The sequence below is a fragment of the Ambystoma mexicanum genome, chromosome 4p (assembly GCF_040938575.1).
Source record: "Ambystoma mexicanum isolate Mex_15411 chromosome 4p, UKY_AmexF1_1, whole genome shotgun sequence".
Lineage (NCBI taxonomy): Eukaryota > Metazoa > Chordata > Amphibia > Caudata > Ambystomatidae > Ambystoma > Ambystoma mexicanum.
In genome coordinates this window covers 1,098,431,064-1,098,453,716 of record NC_090927.1, presented here as the reverse complement: position 1 = coordinate 1,098,453,716, position 22,653 = coordinate 1,098,431,064, and the positions used below count along the sequence as shown (strand labels likewise).

Sequence of the window (22,653 nt, the reverse complement as noted above, 5' to 3'; positions counted from 1 at the left end):
CTGGGTCTAACAGAAAATACCTGGCTCAGAACAAGAGGAAAGGACTGGTTACGCGACTGGTTATGCAAATGGAAATACACTAGCCTTCCCAAAGCAAGAGCCAATTGGGAGAACCAACACCTACTATGCAAATCCCAGCCTGGATATAGGGGAACAATGCAGCACCAGCAACTGAGTTAGGACTGGTAAGGATCTGTACAGAAATAGATTGCACCCAAGAACACTCCCCAAACCATGTTTAAACCCCAATTTACTGAGTAGAGGAGAGACACAGAGTACAAATCCTGCAGGAGACTGCCTGGCAAAGATGGGGGCTGGAAAGGGGTGGGGAAAAAGGACCTTTTAGAGTCATGGCCGAAAAAGAGGAGGAGTTGGGAGGAATGGGGATGAATTTGGATGTGATTGGCCCAGGGAAGTAGCTGACTCTAGTAACCAATTGGAGCAGAGAGATGATTCCAGACAGGAAGGGAAGGGCTCTACAAAGATAGTCTGCAGTGAAAGGTGATCAGGTTAGGTCGGAGGAGCTGGAAAAGAGACCAAGAGACCAGAGAGGATGATGTTGCAGGTGGAGGAGGACTTGGAGGAGACTTTTCGCTTGTTTGGAGAGAGTGAAGGTAAGATATTGGGTCTGAAGGAGCGTGGTACCAATTTGGTTTTTGTATGTGAATGCGTGAGAGAGAGAGAAAGTGGGATAGAGGTTAGATTGGGTTAGGGGAAATGGAGATAGAGGGGGCAAGAAGGTAGACTAAGAGGAAACTGTGGAAGAGAAAGAGATGGAGAAAGGGAAGAGACAGGCAGGAAGGTGCAGGAGAGTAGAGGGAGGGATAGTGTGGAGAGGAGTAAGATCTAAAGGGAAGCATATAAGATCAGAAGGGTTCTGGAGGGTAAACACAGGAGAAGGGGGAGAGAGTAATAAGACCGAGAGAGAGAGAGGTAGAGGGGGAGAGAGAGAAAGAGAGAGAGAGAGAGAGAGAGAGAGAGATGAGACAAGTACAGGTAGAAGGGTGAGTGAGGAAACTGTTTAAGAGACAGTCAACTGGAAGACAAACCTGCCAGGGTGATCATACTAGCCTACTTAGGTCTCTTAGAAAGGCACACCCCTAGACGTCAAGCCCCCACGGTCTGTTTTTGCATGACATTTTTTGTAATAAAAAAAGAAATATTTTTGTGTGTCACATAACGCATTGAGAACATTGTCACACATGGGCAGCGAGAATGCTATATAGTGCTACACCATGGAGAGAATGTAGAGGCGCAGTTACCTTTTCTTTCAGCTGATTGTCGATGTGAAAAAGCAATAAATGAAGCAGAAGTCACTCGATGAGACAATGGGTCTCGCATTGGGCAAAAGGTACATCATATGTCAGCCGTTATTACAACTGTAGAGGACATGTACGTTGGCCAAATACATTGCACCCACAATCTAGATAAGAACGTTTTTAAACTTGGCATCCTTCTATAAACACGTCAAGTAGAACTGGATCCTTGGCACAGATTCCCACCTCTCCTTTGCCATTACTTCTGCCTTTAATCTACATTAGTACCCATGCTTCACGCCATCTGCCTGACCATTGGGTAATCAGTGGGCTTTACCAGACGGTAAAGCCCACTGGAATCTTTATATTCTGTTTACCTCTCAGTCCACTACCTTGCTCCTCCTGGCTATCACCCAATGCTGCTCCCTGCCTGTCCTGCCTTCCTCCTTTCCCTGCCGCAGCCCCAACTCAATGCCCTCATGAAGCTTGTTCGAACCACCTAGCTCTTCAGTACCGGTGGCGCTGTTGCACTTTGCCTCTGCAACATTCTCAGTTCCCACGTCTTTGACCTTCACTTGACTGTCTTCAATTTCCACAGCCGCCTGATTGAATGGCCCTGGCATGCTCCAGCCGCATGGCGTATTCACTAATTAGTACCACGGGACCTCTTCACTCCATGACACCTGTCCCAGAGTACTAATAGCTATAATCCCCTTTTTGGGGTTTTCACTACCTGCTAATGGCACTTTGGTCCTCTTTTAAGTAAGTTGGGCTCTGGGTCATTACTGTCAGGTTGCCCACATCGTTGTGTGGGCGGACACCTGTTGGGTCCCACAGGACATGACGTCCCGGACGTGACGTCAGGGGAAGGGGGAGGGACGAGGGAGGGTTTCGGCAGTTCCGCCGATGAAGTTCATAAAGCAGGTTATGTGAAAGATCCGGCTCCTGCGTATTATTCCGGCGTGCGCCGGATCATCTGCTTGGGCCCGCTTCAGAGCGAAGCGGAGACCTAACACTGGCGACGAGCGGGCGCGGACCCCGCAGGCACCGTGCCGAGGTCTGCGGCCGAGCAGTTTAGCGTGTCGGCGCGCCTCGGGCACGGTTGCCGACCCTGCAAGGCCCCGCCTCCCGCATGACAGAGGCCTGATATTCGGCCCGCTGACACACATTAATCACGGGTGCGCCGTGTGAGCGCGGCCCCGGCTCCCGTGTGACACAGCCTGCAAGCCCGGACACGGGCGCTCCGGTACCGCCGGGCACTCGCCACGAGCGGCCCCGCCCCCCCGATCTCGAGCGCGCCGTGTGAGCGCGGCCCCGGCTCCCGTGTGACACAGCGCACACCCGCACAAAGGCGCCCACGGGACACGGGCGCTCCGGACCCGCGGAGGCACTCGCTACAAGCGGCCCCGCCTCTCCACACGCGGGTGCACATGAGAAGACGTGTTGGTGCATCCAGCACCCAGCAGGAGACAAGGGAGGAGAGCAGGTCAAAGGCCACACCACGAGGAAGTGACAACGTGGGTGCAAACAGAACATTTCACAGAGCACAGAAGTCACTGTCCCAGCACAGCCTAGACGCTACAGCATATCGCTGCACGAATCTCTTACTGCGGCGCAGTCATGTCGGACACTGCGACCACCCCAGCATCCTCCTCAGGAGGAGCAGGACAGGCATCTGGAAACGCCGACACAGCGCAGGACAACAACCAGCATGCACACCAGGAAGGTGCAGCCCAAGTCATGCACATGCCCAACCCGTTTGAAATTAGAGACACCTCCAACCTGGGGCCCAGATGGAACATATGGTTACGAGACTTCAAGTTCTACACAGGGGCCATAGGATTGACGGACGACACGAGGCTGAAAAATACACTGTTCATGGCAGTGGGACCAGCGGTAAGAGACATCGCGGGGGAGTTGCTGAACGTAGATACCGTCACATATGGGGAGCTACATGCCAAGCTGTCCGAATACTTCGCACCACATACAAACGTGGATTATGAGCGCCACATGTTCCACACAACAAGACAGGAAAAAGGGGAGTCCATAGACAGTTTTGTGATGCGACTACGCATCAAACTGAAACATTGTGAATTCCATAAGTACTCCAATGAAGAGGCGCTCAGGTCCCAAGTAATAGCTGGATGCCTCTCACAGCCTTTCCGCAAACAACTTTTACAGAAACAACGGTCACTAGAAGAAATTCTGGCGCTGGCCCGCATGGAAGCAGCGGTGGACTCGCAACTGGACAGCCTCGGCAAGGTGTCCATACACCAACTCAGTGACAACGCTGAAGTAATCAATAAGATATACACTCACCCAAGTCAGACCAACAAACACCCCGATACCACGTGCTTCAAATGTGGCTATGAATATCCACACACGGGCACATGCCCGGCCATAGGACAAAAGTGTGCCGCGTGCGGGGGATTGGACCATTACAGGGCCATGTGTAAGAACGCCTCGATCCACTCAACGCCCAAACACCGATACCAAGAAAGGCGCAGGCCCACACCACAGAGCCCGCCCAGGCCGGCAGCGGACAGCGAAAGGCGGCGTACCAGGAAAGAAGAAGGAGACCGCAGAAGTCGTTACACACGCGAAGACAGTCATCTGAGGACACTAGAAGATCACACAGGCGGCGTTTCGTAAGGTATGTGGAGACCCGATCCCCCACCAGCACGGATACCCTCTCGTCAGAGGAGGACCAGAGAAGGAAAGGGTATGTGTGGGCCCTACAGGACAACACGACGGCCACCCAACACAGCCCCATCTTGACACTCCAAGTAAATGACACACCACTGAAGTTTCTCGTGGACACCGGAGCGACGGTCAATATCATCAGCGAAAGCGCATATTAGTCCTTGACCACCCCACCAAAGATCCGAAAAGCCACAGTGGACATATACCCCTATGGATCCAGGACACCCCTGCCATGCAAAGGCATGATCACAGCCATATGCACACACAAAGGACACTCGGCGAAGATCCCACTGTACATTCTAGACACAGAAGCCAACAGCGGGTGCATACTGAGCTTCCGGACAGCGGTTGACATGGGACTGGTACACATCTTATACCAGTTGATGGCCCACAAGTACTTCGCCAAACCGGACTCAATTGAACAATCATTCCCTAGACTCTTCACCGGTCTAGGCAAACTACGTAACCGGAAAGTGCACCTCCACATCAACCCTCAGGTCAAACTGGTGGCCCAACACTACTGAGGCATCCCGTTCAACATCCAGAGACAAGTAGAAGAGGAGTTGGATAAGCTCATCAAAATGAATGTCATAGAACCCGTATCAGGCCCGACACCATGGGTATCACCCATCGTCCCCGTCCCGAAGAAGTCACCAGAAGGATCCATACGGCTATGTGTCGACATGCGCAGAGCCAACACAGCCATCGAAAGGGAGCGACATCAAGCGCCGAGAATCACGGACATGATTCACCTCCTCCACGGGGCGAGAATCTTCTCCAAGTTAGACCTCACAAAAGGCTACCACCAAGTTGAAATAGCACCGGAATCCTGTTACATCACCACGTTTGTCACTCATCTCGGCCTGTTTCAATACAAAAGGCTCAGTTTTGGCATATCCTCGGCCGCCGAGATCTTTCAGGAGGAGATCCACAAGGTGATCAGGCACGTTCCCAACTGTCTGAATTATTCAGACAACGTCCTAGTATACGGCAAGTCACAGGAAGAGCATGACCTGGCACTGCACAGAGTATGTCAGGCGCTAGACGACGCAGGGCTCACCCTAAACAAAGCCAAGTGCGAATTCTCCAAAGGATCGCTGAGGTTTTTCGGGCACATCTTCTCAGATAAAGGCATGAGACCCGACCCGGAGAAGGTGGAAGCCCTCAACTCAGCCACGCCCCCCGTCAACACTACAGACCTCAGATCATTTCTGGGACTGGCCAGCTACTGCTCCAGGTACCTGAAAGACTATGCCACAGTCAGCAATCCACTACGACTTCTCACCAGGAAGGACACGCCGTTCACCTGGTCAAAGGAGTGCCAAGCAGCATTCGAAGCGATACGAAAGGCCATCACACAGGCAGAGGACATGGCATATTTTGATGCCAGCCGTGACACCGAGCTGATAGTGGACGCCAGCCCGGTGGGACTGGGCGCCATATTGACACAAAAAGACCCCAAGGAGCCACGGTCCACGCATGTGGTAGCATATGCCAGTAGGAGCCTGACGACCACAGAACAGGCATACTCTCAGGCGGAAAAAGAGAGCCTTGCGGTTGTCTGGGCCTGCGAATATTTTCATCTATTCCTATTTGGCAAAGAGTTCACCATCATCACGGACCACCAGGCACTACTCACCATATACGGCAGCCCGAAGGCCAGGATGCCACCCTGAATTGCCAGATGGGGACTCCGCTTGCAGGACTACAGATTTACCATACAACACCGGCCAGGAAAAGAGGAAAACCCAGCGGACTATCTCTCCCGGCATCCCGTGCCCACGACGGCGTCTCAACCGTCCATAGCGGACGCGTACATAAATTACATCATACACCACCTACAACCACTTCCGGTAGGGTGGCTGGAGCTGTCCGTCCAATCAGAAGCAGACCCAGCGCTGCGAATTGCCCGGCACTGCCTTCAGGTGGACAAGACGGCCCTCATGAAACAGCAGGCCAGAGGTGAATCGGAAACCACGAAGGAAGACATCAAGTGGCTAGATCAAGTCCGCGACGAGTTGACCGTGGTGGAGGATAACGTCATACTAAAAGGCTGCAAGGTCATCGTCCCGAGAACGCTCCGGGAAAGGATAATACACCTAGCCCATGAAGGACACAGGGGCGTAGTCGCCACAAAGCGCCTCCTTCGGCAGAAAGTCTGGTTCCCTCAACTTGATCGCCTGGTGGAAAACATAGTGGGCAACTGCCACGTCTGTGCGCAAGTGGCACCCCCGCCACACCCGAACCCACTACAATCCTCACCACTGCCAAACAGTGTGGGAAGAGTTGGCAATAGACTTATTCGGACCACTGAATAATGGGACACACGTGGTCGTACTCATGGACGAACATTCAAGATACCCGGACGCCCAAATAGTAGAGAGCAGCGCCACGACATGTGTCATTCCAGTTATCGACAGGATGCTCTCTGCCTATGGCATCCCCAAGATCATAAAGTCCGACAACGGTCCCACTTTCATCAGTCAAGACTTTCAGCAATTCGCAAAATACATGGGGTTTCAACATCGACGCATAACCCCCCGGTGGCCACAGGCCAACGGCATGGTCGAGAGATTCATGGCCAACATAAAGAGGACCCTACAAATAGCCCATGTGCAAAACAAGCCATTCGAACAGGCCCTTAATCAACTTCTACGAGAATACAGGCACACCCCCCACAGCACAACGGGTGTATGCCCGGCAGACCTGATGTTCCGAAGACCGATCACCACGCGACTACCCGAGGACCCGAGACCACAAAATCCAACACCACTGGAACAAGAAGCGCAAGCAAATGACACCGCGAACAAAGCAAAAACAAAGGAGATCACAGACAGGAAAAGGAGGGCTCGGGAGAACATAATGCAACCAGGAGACGAAGTATGGCTAAGACAACCCAAGAAGAGAAAAGAGGAAGCCACCTTCGCACCCACACCCCTGGTCGTGACACATAAGAAGGGTTCTATGGTCACCGCACAAAGAGGTGACCACTCAACAATAACCAGGAACAGCTCGCACTTCAAACGAGTCAGACTGGCTCCAGCAGGCCAATGGACCTGGGACAGAGATAGCGATGAGGACAGACCACGCGAAGAAGCATATCAGGGAGACGGAGAAGAGTCAGAAGGCGAAGTGCCCCGCTCCCCACCCGCCAGGGAGGAACCGACCCCGAGCAAGACAACACGACCGCAGAGGAGTCGCATGAAGCCGACGCGACTCATCGAGGAGATGGGGTAAGAGGGGAGCCCCTCAACTAACGTGTTAAAAAGGGGGGAGATGTCAGGTTGCCCACATCGTTGTGTGGGCGGACCCCTGTTGGGTCCCACAGGACATGACGTCCCGGACGTGACGTCAGGGGAAGGGGGAGGGACGAGGGAGGGTTTCGGCAGTTCCGCCGATGAAGTTAATAAAGCAGGTTATGTGAAAGATCCGGCTCCTGCGTATTATTCCGGCGTGCGCCGGATCATCTGCTTGGGCCCGCTTCAGAGCGAAGCGGAGACCTAACAATTACCAGACTGTAAAGAGCCCCCTTTTGGAGATTACTGCTTAATTAAAAGATTGACATGTTGGCGAGTCATTAATGGGTAAGAAGAGAGCCGTAACCACTGTTAAAAAGCTTGATCTTTATTTCCCAATATTCAGCATCAATGCTTAGACAAAATTCCAGTCAGACATTTCTCACTTTGAGGTTGCAAGCACTTTTGCAAACTGTTTCCTGTTGTTGTCAGTCTATATTTGTGGATTTTGCCAAATTAGAATGGGCTGAGTCTTGAGAGTGAGGGTATTAACTGGTATTAGTACCCGGCGAGAGTCAACCAGAATGTGAAACATATTCTGATTGGCTCTCGCTGGGGCATTACATGGCCGAGAATCCCTCAGCTGGGATTCCACTGCTTTGTCCGCGGTGGGGGTGTGGCAGCCCCTCAGCCAATGAGGAGGCTTGAAGCGGGACAGAAAAAGATGCTTTTAGCACCCCAGTCTTGTGGGCCAGGGTACTAATAGCAATATGCCCCTCGCCGCAGGGGCATTACCGAGTCCTGTAATGCCCCGGGCATTACCTGACTCGGTAATGCCACCGCGGCGAGGGGCATATTGCTTAATTATTGTGTCTTACCCCCAGCCTATAGCTCTATTTTGGGCTGATAACTCCTGTTATAGCACTATCCCCTTCGGGTGTAATTCCTCTGTAGTTGTTGGCAGTGAGAACATCTCGGATGTTGGTAGAATACATGTCAGACCTGATGCTCACATCAGGTACTCTGCTACCAATTTAATGGGGGATTGAATGCTTCTGTATATGAGCTACTCCTGGCACATGGGCACCTGATGGTACTGCTTCAGGGAATGTGTTGCTGATCCAACATTGAAGAGCCATAGCTTGTGTTGTAGGCGGTTTTGTTTAATAGTAATGGAACAGTGCTCTGTTTGTATCACATTTTGTCACTTCTCTTATGCTCTAAAATCCAATGCATTTTGCACCTTCTCATATAATTCTTTCACTTAGAACTAGGGCAACATGACATGCACTTCACTATGAATTGGGACAAAAGTCAGATATCGCGAAAAAGTGGTGCACTCATGTCCTAATGCCTATGTAATACTAATGTACTAATGCCTATGACACTAGGCCTGCTCGATCCTTTTAAAGAAGGTCGAGGTATATGTGTCGTCGCCACAGTGACGTTTGTATGACTGGTGCATAGCCTGGGTCACTTGCGTGCACTTGAAACTCACTGCAAGATTGCAGTATATTCAGTAGCCAGTGGCATACATGGCAAAGCAGCAGATGTATGCGGGTGCACACCTTCATTGGCATCTAGTAAGTGTTACATTGATGAATCTGCTCCAAGTTGCATGGCCCTAAAGGCGCACATTGTTGCTGGGTATTGCGTCAGAATATGCAATTTCTTAAATACTGGAGAAATTGTCACAGGGACTTGCTGGAATAAGTTTGAGCAAAACTGACAAACTAACAATGGTTCCATGTGCTCTTAACCAAAACAGAAAACATACAGATTATTTCTTTTTTTATTGGGGGTGGGGTCCCCCTGAAAGCCCCCGTTTCCCTATGTCTATAACCTCACCCCAACAACCTCCCCACCTATTTTAAACCCTTACACCCCCCTAATATGTACATTTAATGCAGTGTTTTTCGGTATTGTCGGTTCATTAAAAAAGTTATTCATTATTTGAAATTCGTTAACATCAGTGGCTACCACTAACAATCACCTATTGAGTAATTTGGGCATTAACTATTTCTAAGTAGTGGATATCTCCCCAGTGGTAGATTGTTGCTCTATGTACACCTGCCAAAGATGGCGTTGCATCTGCGCTGCGTTCCTGAGATCTTCCTTTGATCATTGTGGTTGGTCCTGGCTTGACACCCAAGGAAGGTGAAAACCTGGTGTTGTCGCCCTACTCCCCACACCATGTGGAAGCTTCCCCTGTAGTAGCGTGATGTGAGGACAGTGCTAACACTGACTGGGTACGCACAGGTGATCAGTAACAGGAGGCTGGGTAAGGTCAATGACTCCTCCTTTTTTAGTCCCAGCCAGTGTCTGAAGGTCGTTTATCCTGCAAAAGGTTCATTTGCTCGACCTTCATTTGTACGAAATCATTGGTTTACCTTTACATTTCGTCTTTTATGTTTTTTTCTGTATGTTCATCTTTCTATTCTGTTCTGTGGTTAACTTGTCATCATAACTATTATTGTACCAATTCAACAATTATGTACGCGCTTAGGTGTAAGCACTTTAAAAGCTAAATGAATACAGCTTCAATGGCAGAACAGAGCAGGCAGGTCCAGGGACTGAAGCGTTGAACAGATCAGGCAGGTGAATCCAGGCTGGATGGTCAGAGCAAGACTGGGTAACCAGAGGCCAAGGCAGAAGAAGGCTCACCAGGAATGGAAAAAAAGGGCAGGAAGAGGACGCAGGACAAGATAAAAAGCCTAGGCAGAAACTGGAAGCCTAATAGGGAAGAGCAAAGGACAAGAACAGGCAAGACAGGATCAGGGACAGAGAAGGAAGGCAAAGGTCATCAACCAAAAGTGTACTGACTGAGCACCATAAATCATGCCCAGCATCCTGTGATGTACATTTAAATAACCCCGCCGTGCGAGAGCGAGGCTCCTTGCTCCCGATGTGGTTGCCATGCCAACTGGTGCACTCCCCTCAGTAGCGCGCATGCTCGGATCCTGCCAGCTGGGACGCAAAGTATGTGCATTCCAACAAACATGGCGGTGCCCGGAGATTCCGGCGACATCTATGTATCTCTGTCCATCTAGCACCTAAGGGCCACCAGGGCTACAGGTGCCAGGACAGGCATGGCAGGTAATTGTATGGGGCTGGATGAATGCCTGGTATGGTGCCTGTGTTGGTTGTACATGTCTGGCCCTGAACGTGTAGTGTAGCGTGTGTCTGTTGAGTGCATGTTGGATCTGCATGGAGCAGGACGATTGGCCCGAGGGTACGACGTCCTTTCATCGCGGGATGTTTTTTCGCGGGTTTTTTTACTGCGATTTTTTTTTTTTTTTTTTTTAATTTTTTTTTTTAAACCCATATCATTTTTTGTTTTTTCATAAAGAAAATCGTGGTAAAATACCCCACGAAAAAACATCCCGCGATGAAATGACATGGACCCGGCCCGAGGGTGCATGACAATACCTTTTTCAACCCTTCTCCACCATTTGCATATTATATAGACATAACTAAAACATGGGGGCAAAACCAAAGTTTCTGGCGTCCAAACCTGCCAGATTATCAAACAGATATCAGTACCTTGTCTGTATGCTTTACAGAATGGAGCACTCTAAACCTGTGCCATAAATTAATAGTGTCACATGAGTAACTGGATGCTGTCAAGCTGTGCCTCCCTCTAGTGCCGGGTACCTGTTTCGGGGGTCCCCGTCTTCTTCTTGCTGATGTCCAGGCTGAGTTCATGGGAGCAGTATGATGTGTAGTGCATGGGGCCAAGACCACACCGTTCCACGAGGGTGATTAACAGGAATTGGTGGGACCCACCTACCTACACCACAGGGCAGCCTCCTAGTATTGACTGGGTGCAGGGACGTTGCAAGCAATGCAACTGAGAGCCAAACGATGGAATGTCGAGAGCTGGCAAGGCAGGCTATAGACAGGAACTAAGAAGGCCAGTAATCCAGGTAGGAATCAGGGAAACCCAAAGGAACCAATAGTAGGAAGCTAGAAAGTCAAGGCAAGTATGAGCTGGATCAAGGCAGGACTGGAGCTGGAGACTGGCACAAGGCCGGGGTAGGTAGCAGTACTGGCATTTTCGGCGACAGCGCCCCGGGCAGTTTGGCTCCCCACCCCCCCCTCATCCCAGGCATGCCCCTGGTCAAGTTGGGGGGTTCCCCTTTTGTTTTTTAACTCCCAGCTCCGGCGCCTGAGCAGGGAGTTAATCACTGGAATAGGGCACTCATACTTATGCATGAGCGCCATATTCTATTGAAAACCTCCTCGCTCCCGCATCAGAGCGGGGAGGTAATCATCTCAATAGGGTGCTGATGAAAAGCATCAGAACCCTATTGCTATTAAATGTGCCCCGCTACCGTGGGCAAGAGTTTTGAAGAGGATGCGGTGGTGGACAGGCAGCCAGTGGGCTTGCTCTCTGGCTGCGGAAATGTGTTCTCTTTTAGGGATGCCAAATGCTGTGCGGAGGGCCTTGTTTTGAATGGTTTGGAGTTTATCCACATTATTAGCAGAGGTTCCCGTGAAGAGAACATTACAGTAGACCAGTCTTGAGCCTATTAAGGCTCTGGCAATGGACAGGCAGTTTGTGTTGGAGAGGAATGCTCTAGTGGCGTTAAGGAGTTTGGTGTAGTAGGATGCAGAGGTCGCAATTGCACTAACTTGTCTGGTCATAGTTAGATTGGCATCCAAGTAGACTCCCAGCATTTTAACTGATTGGGGGACGGGGATGGCGGTGTTGTCGATAGTGAAGGAGAGGTACTGGTTGCCAAGTTTGATCCTTGAATCAGCGGGGGCTAACAGCAGTAGTTCTGTCTTATCCCCATTAAGGTAGAGCCTGTTCTCCGCCATCCACGTGTGGATGGTGGAATAGGTGGAATTGAGGGTATTGGAATCAGACTCAGAGTCTCCGGACAAGCGGAGGAGGACTTGTGTATCGTCGGCATTGTTGGTGTACATAATGCCAAGCGAGTCCAATGTTTTGAAGAGAAGTATAGTGAATATGTTGTATAGTGTGGGGGACAGGCAAGAGCCCTGTAGGACTACACATAGGATGGTGGATGGGGTAGCTGATGCTTGGTCTGAGAAGACTTGCATGGCTCCTCCTTGGAAGAAGGAGGGAATCCAGGTGATTGCACTAGGGGAGAAGAAGGGTAAGGTACAGAGGTGTTGACCGAGTAGTTTATGGTCCACCAAGTCAAGGAGAAGGACAAGGGCAGGTTTGCCTGTGTCTCTGATGTCATCAATTTGAACTTTGAGGTCAAGTAAGGCTCTTTCAGTTCTGTGTCCTGGACGGAAGCCAGATTGTCTGGCGCCAAGGATGTTGGCCTCTAGGAAATGCTGGACTTGCAAGTAGGCTGCTTTGTCTAGAATTGTAAGTAGGAAGGGCACAGTGGTTATGGGCCTGTAGTAATTGGATGGGTCGAATGAAGGCTTTTTTAGGAGGGGGGAACCCGTGCTTCTTTTAGGCTGGGAGGAACAGAACCTGAGGCAGAGGAGGCATTGATGAACGCTGCGATGAAGGGTGTAAGTAGGTCTGCACACTCCTTGATGAGGGTTGCTAGGCAGATATCCCCTTTGCATATGGATGGTTTGATCTTCTTCATGATCGAGGCTACTTCAGTGTTGTTGGCGTCTCTGAAAGAGAAGGGTGTGGTGTTGGCGGCCCGCTGGTTAGAGGTGAGGGGCTGGGCATGATTTGGTTAGATGATGTTCAGACAGGCTGCATTTGACTAGGGTGCTGGTTGCATCTTGTATTTCTGCGTTATATAGATCATGCCAAAACGTTATGACACAGATTTGAAATCTGCAAAATATGTGCATAAAATATTGGACTTTAAATGATGCAAGATGGACATAAATAGGTCTTTGCTTTATTCTTGAATTCTTGGTTCATTGCTTTACTCCCTCAAGAAAGAGGTTGCTGAGTTGATGCCGTATTTGCAGCTCTATCTTGCATTGTACGTTGCGTGCTCAGCGTGGAATTATTATGTTTTGTTTGCAGGGTCTCTATCCAGAATCTCATGGCATTGTCGACAACAAAATCTACGACCCTATACGAAATGCAACCTTCGCGCTGCGAAACAAGGAGAAATTTAATCCAGTTTGGTATCAAGGAGAGCCAGTGAGTATCTTTTTTGTTGGTCAAATGCTTGAATATAGCGGTCTGTTTTTTTTCCCCAGGCGGGTTAAATGTGGGTTTCATCACGAGAAGGACCGATCACCATTTCTAAGCATGATTAAAATCATAGCTTTGGTTCTCAAAACAATTGTAAGCTCTCTTAAAAAGTGCATTATACGAAAAACGGAAATAATGCAAGCAGTTATTTTTTCTTTAGAATAATTGCACTTTTTATTTTGCCTAATCTGATATATTGCATATCCTATCTAGCCCCTGTATGGCATCCTTGTTTAATGGTCACACATCTTTTTAATAAGCATCTTTACTTGCGGAAGCTGAATTTTGAAAATGATAGTTTTCTTAAAAAAATGGCATGTGGCAGCCTAAGAAACAGGCTCGAGCATCCCCTTGATATGGTGCGATGCAAATCATACCACAGCCGGCCCGATAGCACAGCGAGTAGAGCGCTCGCTCTGACATCCGTGCATAGCCTACTGACGCAGGTTCTGATCCCGGGGACAAACTCATCGCTCAGATGCCTGAGGGTTCGTAGTGCTATATAAATGCTGAATTTTTATTATTATTTACAATTATATTTAAATAAATGTTAACATTTTTGGTTTTCCAATATTTTTTGGACAAATAAAATACTCGCGATGAGGATAGTCTTGGGCCATCGGGCTACACATAACTCCCTCCCATAATGTCATCTGTGCCATTAAAAGAAAGGAAATGTGATCCATACAGACAGCTGCTCTGCGTAGATGTTGGAAACATGTCCATTATGGCCCAGTTATGTATTCTCGGGCTTCGGGTCACTTTTACAAGCAAAACTGCCATCAATTTGGGGTTTACCATGACACCTGAGTCCTGCGAAGGCATTATTGAGGCGATATGCCTAGACTCGGGCCCTTAACTTGGGTGGCCGGCTGTTACCCACAGTAGGTGCGCAGCCGAGGGGCATATCTCCATTGGCACTCATGTAGTTCCCTACACGGGGACTAATGGTGTATTTTTTTAATACAGTGCAGCTCGCGTTCTGAGAATTCTAATTGGACCGCGCCCCCTCCCAGGGCGCTAATGGATAATAATACGTGGTTACCCGTTATGGATTTTTGTTATATTACATGTTAAGAAATAGGCTGCATTGTGCTTTTCTGGTGTTCGATGTATTTTCTAGTTCATCTTTGTTTTGTAATTTCTTTAAGGTAAACGATGTATTTCTTAAACTGACTTGAATTCTTTAAGACAATGTGCATTTACATACACTTTTACGTTCTGATACATTTCTGCCCTGCACATTTTTTCCTTTATATTGCCATGTCTGTTAAGAGCTTAGACACATTGTAGCCTACATTACAATGTCGACGCTATGAATACCTTAAAAACAAATACGTAAATACATATAGTACAAGCTCGATTTTCTGGCACCAATGGGATCCCACTGTTGCCAGATAATCATATATGCCAGAAACTCAAAAGTCAGTTGTCCGGGTGGGAGATAGTAGGAAAACATCCTAAAAACAAAGCTCTTGTTGGTATTTTTACGTGTTTACCGGCACTCTACTGCCATTATCTGGCTTGAACGCTAAGCTCTCATTACAAGTGTGATGGTATTACAGCGGTAATTCCGCCAAACTTCTACCACACGGAATGGCCATTACTGCACGTTTGTCCCACAGATATTCTGCAGGATTACAAGTGGTGGTACGGGGTATATGCCCCCATTTTTTGAAGTCCATAGGACTCTATGGGGATTTTGGCAGAATTACGACCAGTGGTAATTCCGCCATTTTTCTGATTTTTCTGTGATAAGGTGGAGGATTTACCTCCAAATTGATGATGTAGGTACATCCTCCACTTCATGGCCACACTCTGGATTTGTTGGAGTGGATAAAGTGGTGATAATTACGCAACCACTACTTTTTTGCCACTCTGCCAAACTCGGAATGAGGCAAATTATTTAGCATTTTCTCAACCGGAAAATTACTTAAACACATGATTGTCTATAGTAGAGATTTCTAATAGTGTCCCTGCTAACCGTGTGCCGCATTATACAGCGTTTACGGTAATGCTATATTTTAGCTAGGCAGAATCAAGCCAGTTAGGCACCATCATGCCATCTTCTTCACATCGTGCAGACAAAACCGGCTAAATGCTGCTGCCTGTCCATCACAACCACATGTATAATGTGCACACTTATTAGTTTTTGTGTGGTTAATGCTTCAGTGACTGTCTTGACTTAATTTGTGGTGCAGACTGATTCCCAGTACTGACTTCGTCCATGAAGGAATTAATTAAAATAACACATGGAGACCCAGAATAAGTAAAAGTAAAACAGATGTCAAAATACAGATCTGTCATTTTATTTAATGAATTTAACGAATTAGCACATTCTTTAAGCCTACACATGTGCAACAGGAATGTTCTTTATTGGAGAGATAGAAACTATCTCTTTGCAAAACCTTTTTTTATTGCAAGTGAAACACGTGCATGCACATTTCATGAAATTCACACAGAGTTCCTGGGTCTGCATCCACTTTCAGTTACTGGCTACTTTGTAATGCATGCCTGCATGAAGTAATACCCCGTTCTAGAATAAATACAAAATACAAACAAATAATGCTGGGTGTCAAGTCATGTAATGCCATAGATGCACATGACAAATACATTCCACACAAAAAGTGCTGAAAATTTCCAAAAAGAGCATGGAAATATTGGAAATGATGTAAAGCAGCATATTTGGTGAGGCAAAGGAGTGTTCATACGGCTATTCGGCATATGTGAAAAATGACATCTTCGATGGAAAAGAAAGGAAAAAAGGTTATTAAGAGTGTGCACCTCGATGTAATACTAGAAATGATTGCACAATGTAAATTGCATGTGAAGATTGACACGTGAGGAGTGCTGTGGAAAAAAATGCTAAGGTGTTTATCATATATATATATATATATATATATATTTAGTACCAAGGGTGTGGTCCCAGCCAATGAAGAGGCTTGGACAGGGGTCCTTACCACACAGGGAAAGACCCTACTCCGATCCTCCTCAGAGCAGGAGGCCACCATCTTCCCTCAACGGGAACGAAGACAAGTGCACTGCCCGCATCCCTCCTCCTGCCTCTCCCCTACCCCCTTCTCAAAATATCCACTGCCCTCCCTACCCCAACCCACTTACCCGCGCTGCTCTGTCCCTCAATGGCGCTGGGAATGGAATAGTACAAAAATGTTGCCCTCATTTGTGCGCCCAGCAGTTACTGCGACTTTGGGGGCGCACAAAATGAGGATGACATTTACTGCGCCCAAGCACAGCTCGGGATACGGGGGTGTCCCCCGCTTACCATTTTTGGTAAGCGGGTGACACGAAAGAAAAAAAAAGGTGGTTGGAGCACTCAGGCATGTTGAGCAAACACCAGCAAAGTTATGGTGGGTTTAAACGGTGAACCATGAATTTAGAACATCTGGAATGAACACATGTGCCAAGACAATAGAGATGGTAGACTTTCAGGACAAATAGGAGCCCTGTCTAGCAAACATCTATGGTCCCATGTGCATCTACAGTTCCAGTAGTAAAAACGTCCTACTTGGCAGTCGGCTGTCAATACTACAATCTCAGCTTCATTTTGTTTCTATTTAAAAGTAATTAAGTGCAAAAGCGCAACTTTCTATTACAGTCACGCTGGCACTAAAGGAAGGCAAAGGGCCTCATTACGACCCTGGCAGCCACGGTATGAACGGTGGCGGTAAGGTACCAGCACCGTTCATACCGGGACGTCACATTACGAGTTCACAGGTGGCGGCATGCACGTCTGGTCTGGCCAGACGTGCATACCGGCACCCACGAGCAGACCAGGGTCAGTAACGGGTCCGTTGTTAGCATCCTCCCCATTCCCATTGAGCCCTATGGGGTGCAAAAGGTGGAATGGGCCGGTAATTCCCTTTTTTCGGGACACGGAGCTGGACACGAGTTTGGAGGTAGCCATGCTGGTAATGACGGCATGGCTACCTCCAAACTCGTAATGAGGCTCACAGTCATTTAAGGTCACTTTGAATTGAAGATAGATTGTACTAAGCCACCACTTTCCTTTCTGATGGCACTAGGCCGCCACCGCTTGACAAAAACTCTTAACTGAAAAATGAATAAGTCGACACAGCACCACCAAGTGCAGCCATCACTGGAAACTCCCCACCAGTTCAGAGCCAGATGGGTAATGCATTGTGTGCATACAAATTAGCTTGGATGTCACACAAATGTGCAGCCTGATTGTCAGAAGCATTTAGACCGAGCCCAATGGTGTGCGCCACTAATACAGCCATACTCTCAGGGCACAACAGTCCATCTTTGCATCTCTGCAAGATTATGCATCCACGTGTTCATTCAAGTACTTCACAAATTAAAATAATCAGAAACACCTGTACTTTCTACCTAAAATGGCTCACTGGGTTAAAAGCTTGTTGTTGTGATCTGTGTTTAATCTGCAGGTTGCAGGCTCATATCCTGGCAAGGCCAACTCCGGCTTTCATCCTTCTGAGGTCGCTAAATGAGTACCAATTTCAATTGGGTAATAATAGTAATGTGTGTAAATATGTCCTATGTAAAGCGCTTGAGAATAAAGCGCTATATAAAAAATAAATTGTTATAAAAAAACTAATTATTATTAATCCCACACCTCTATCTAAATTCTTCACCTTCCTTATCACCTCTTTCATCAAGCTGCCCAGTGGTCCTCTCTGATTTCCCATGACACCAACACCTTTCCCCCGAATCAAGAATCCCTGTATTTCCTCTCAACTCTTCACCTTCCTACTATTTTTCACCTACTCATCCAGCTTCAACGCCGTAGTTGTCATCCGCTCACTCAACACTCCCATCGCTTGCCTGTCAATTCTCTCTAACAGCCTTCCTGCCTCAGTTATCCTATCCTCCAAACTTCTTGAAAGACTGGTCTCCATCGAACTCACCCTTTATCTATCCTGTATTTGCAAGCCCCTGCAGACAGGATTTTGCAGTTTTCTCACCACAAAGACATCACTGGCAAGCACTATATATTTTCTCTGTTCATCTGTCACAGGAAGACCTAAAAGAGCCCTGTGTAAAGGAGTACCTAACCATCAGAAAGGAAGGGGTGGCGGCTTAGTACCATCAGAAAGGAAGGGGTGACGGCTTAGTACCCTTAGAAAGGAAGGGGTGACGGCTTAGTACCCTTAGAAAGGAAAGGGTGGGGGCTTAGTACCCTTAGAAAGGAAAGGGTGGGGGCTTAGTACCATCAAAAAGGAAGTGGTGGCGGCCTAGTACCATCAGAAGGGGTGGCGGCTTAGTACCCTTAGAAAGGAAGGGGTGGTGGCTTAGTACCACCAGAAAGGAAAGGGTGGCGGCTTAGTGCCATCAGAAAAGAAGGGGTGACGGTTTAGTACCATCAGAAAGGAAGGTGTGGCTTAGTGCCACCAGAAAGGAAAGGGTGGCAGCTTAGTACCATTGATCTTCAATGCAAAGTGACCTTAAATGTCTGTGTCTTCCTTTAGTGCCAGCGTGAATGTAATAGGAAGTTGCGCTTTTGCACTTTCACTTCTGGGACCACATATCATAGGTCTTTTGCGACCAGCCAGATTTCAGGCCATAATACACATTTGTCACAGTGGATCTCCCAGACTGTGGCAGTATTTAGAAGACATTCCGATTACTTTTAAGTAGAAACACATCAAAGCTGAGATTGTAGTATTCTCGTTTGTGCAAAAAGACAACTGACTGCCAAGTTGGACGTTTATACTACTGGAACTGTAGATGCACATGGGGCCACAGATGTTTGCTGGACAGGGGTCCTTTTTGTCCTGAAAGCCTACCATCTCTGTTGTCTTGATATGATAATGTGATATGTTATTTATAACGCACTTAATACCCAGAGGTTTCTAAGCACGGACCTGGGGATCGATCGAACCTGTGTTGCTCCGTGTTGTCTTGCTTCCAAGGTGAGCACGTTGCCCCTGAGCTATAAGGGATCGAACCTGTGGTGCTTCAGGCCGTGTTGCTTCCAAGGCAAGCACGTTGCCCCTGAGCTATCCTCCCGAGACTTGACACAGTTGTTAATTCCAGATGTTCTAAATTCACGGTGCACCTCACCGTAAGATGCCTGCCGCCTTCATGTTAATGATCCATAATCACTCTAAGGCCTAACAATGTTTGTGGTGTCCTCATGTCTAGAGAACAAAGCACAGAATTGTATGAAGGCAGTTAGTGGGTGAGCGTTAAGATTAAAAATGCGTATGGCACACAGGCCATCCTGTGGGGATTTCAAAAGACAGGCTAAGCACTTGTATGACTGTTCTGTATGCCTCCAATCGGTGTGCAGTCATAATGTCGAAAATAAAAAGTCAAATGACAAAAATGTCAAAAAAAAATGTCGAAAAAACAAAAGTCGAATCTATTATGTTTTTATTTATATGTATTTTTGGGTTTGGTAAGTATAAAAAATGGTTAAAAGAAAAAAGGGGGATTAGGGGGGAACCCCCCCATTTTGAAAAAAAACGTACTGAAAAAAAATGCGACTTTTTTTTTTTTCGACATTATGACGTTCGACATTTTTGTTTTCGACCAAATGACTATAAACCCCTCCAATCATGTGAAGACTAGATTTTCCACACCTTTCCCTTTTGCTTAGAAGTGCTACAAACTGAATGTGCATCCTGCCGGCGCCACAACAAAACCCAATAAATAAAATAAATGAAATCAGGCACTCGAGAGTAATACAGATGACGTGCTTTTCTCCACGAGCACTGGGGTGTGCACCCCTTTCAAAGAAGTCATTCGTTGAGTTGAGTGCTCGCTGCTGTTGTTTGCGTTGCCCACGCAGATCACATGATCCAGCCTGTAATCCTTCTGACGTTGCGTCGATTCAGTAAGCTCTATAATCTTCAGGGCACCCTACCCGTTTGTTATTCATTTGATCTGAAGTACATATAGCGCCACTTCTACTTGGCCGGCAATCTGGGAGGTGAGGAAGGAAGGAGAGGAGGCCCAGAAGAACGTTTCAAAGCTTGGCCTAGCTGGACTAAAACTCTGCGCTGCAAGAGGGACCGTGTTATGAGATTTTGAATCTGGAAATGTATTGTTTTTACTGGGGCTGTAGCAATAGACAATTTCCAAGTGTTCCTAAAGCCGCGTGAGCTTGGCCTCCTCATCCTTTCCAGGAGTCTGCCCGTAACCGGGGTTATGCGATTGCGCATTGAAATGGTCTAGCGGACCGTTAGTGCGCCTGTTAAGGGAAAGAACAGTAAGAATATCAACAAGGAGAGAGACAGAGGATGGGTATCTTTAATGTCCCAAAGAGGAGTGCGACAGAAGCAGTGGGTAAGTTAATTTGCCGGCGCGAAGTAGTGATGGGTATGTTAATGCCCCAATGCTGGGTATGGTAGTGCCTCAACAAAGGGTAAGGGGTATGTTAAATGCCAAGGGTCCTTAAATGGGGCCGGTGAGAATAGGAAGGCAAATGCATGCAAAGTGCATTTCTGACAGTCCCTGGGCCACTTTCACTCTCAGCAATGAGGAGGAACAGCGACACATACAAGGGTGTGTGCCATCTACTGAAGCACTACAGTGAGGGCCAAAGAAATGTATCAGGAGAGATGCCAGGTGTAATGTGGATTATCAACACTGGATTAAGGATCTCCATGGCACGAGATTAACGTGAATATGGCCAGGAGTTTACAGATGCAAACGATTATAAAGTAAACAGTCGGACTAGACGGTTTTTATGGGAAGAGCTAGGAAACTTGTGAAACATGGAAGTTTTACTTCAAATATACTGCAGTAGCACTAGCGGCATTCACCTCTGGGGAGAGGGCTGTAACTGGTGTTATCAGCCCACACTCAAGTTATCGCCTGAGGCAAAGCCGAGGGTGCATAATGATGGTAAGGGATGATAACACCTGTTCTAGCTCTCCCTCGTGGCTGTAATGCCATTATAAAATAGCTAAATCATGAAAGCAGCTTTAAACAGGTAAGAAACGAAATAAAGCAGTTGGAGAAGGTGCTCAGAGCCTTGCAGTGAGCACTGCTCTGGTAGAATGTTGGCTCAGAGAGACACTGAGCATTGAGTCGGACTGCTGGGAGAGAAGATTTCAGGAAAATTCTGAAGACTAGGCTCTTTGTTTAAAAGAACCTTGGAGTTTCTGTTCTGTAGCATTTGTTCTTCTGTTTTAGCGCCTGGATGCTTGAGGGCTTTGGTGCTTTATAAGCAAAAATATATAGATAGATAGATAGATAAACACATCAAGCCTTGTAACTAACCCTTAGCTCCACAGGGTGGGGTTAGCAGCCATTTGGACCCCTGTAAAACCAACTTAATGCTCTTGAAGGAATCCAGGTTCATTAAGGAGGGCTCGGGAATCCTAATGGCTGGGAAAGCCAGGGTGCTAAGGCTTTTGGCACCCATTTCAGGGGGCTGGTGATTAGCTGAAAAAATGTGTTTTTAAAATAGGAACATAGTGTACGTTGCCACATTACCATGGAGTTCAGGTTCCACACAATAAGGGAACCTGGGAGGCGGGAGCTAGCACCAGCCCACTTAGGAGAAGAGAAGTGTGCCAGCTCGTACCGATCCGGAGTGGACAGTGTAGGCTGTGGGGGAATGATGAGAAGCCTTGGCGATTGGGGAAAGGTGAAGGACGGCAGGACTGGACACAGTGAGAGCTGGGAAAGAGGCTCCTAGGATGTTCGGATTGGCTTCAGCCGAGGAGAATTCCAAGCAAATACCAGGTAGTGGTGCCCTGCATTTGTTTGGAATGCTCAATCCTGATTGGCTCAGCCAATCTGAACTTTCGGATCAGGCTTCATTCATGTGTTATGACCCCCCCTGCAGTCCCATTGTTAAAAATGGCCCATCAACATTCCAATGTTATAATGGGTATTGACCTGACTACACTGATGCATAAAAGCATGTGTACTGTGCAAAGGGCAATATGTAGGGATAATATATAGTTGTTGGGCGCTAGTTGAAAGAAGCTTCTTGGTACCAGCCTAACCTAGCAAGCTGTTCTAATCCTGGGCAATGGGACACTTGTGCAAAACATGCTTTACCCAGATGCCACCTGATGCTCTGGTTCCTGTGCCAAACAGTCAGTGTCACATAGACAAGTTGTATGGCATCAGGTGGTCCAGGAAGTAATAAGCAGATTGGGATAGCTGGTGGGGTTTAGCTAATTTGGGTCTTCTATGTTGCAGGTAGGAGTGAACAATAGTCCCAGAAATGTCTGTCACTGAGGTCTTTTGTGTTTTGGGTAAGATGGACATGCAAGCACATGTGTGTCTGTAACATCCCCCAGCGTTGTCCCATGGAGCACACCCGTAAGGGCAGCCCTTGATTTGGACC

The 22,653-nt window shown here is 47.8% G+C and overlaps 1 protein-coding gene across 1 annotated transcript in view; it reads left to right on the top strand.

Annotated features, from left to right (window-relative positions):
• The window catches only part of ENPP1 (ectonucleotide pyrophosphatase/phosphodiesterase 1), a 594,855-nt gene that overhangs the window by 267,104 nt on the left and 305,098 nt on the right, over nucleotides 1-22,653 (top strand). Inside the window, exon 8 of the mRNA XM_069606684.1 lies at nucleotides 13,173-13,292. Coding sequence (XP_069462785.1) covers nucleotides 13,173-13,292 — 120 coding nt within the window. The remainder of the gene's footprint in view (nucleotides 1-13,172; nucleotides 13,293-22,653) is intronic.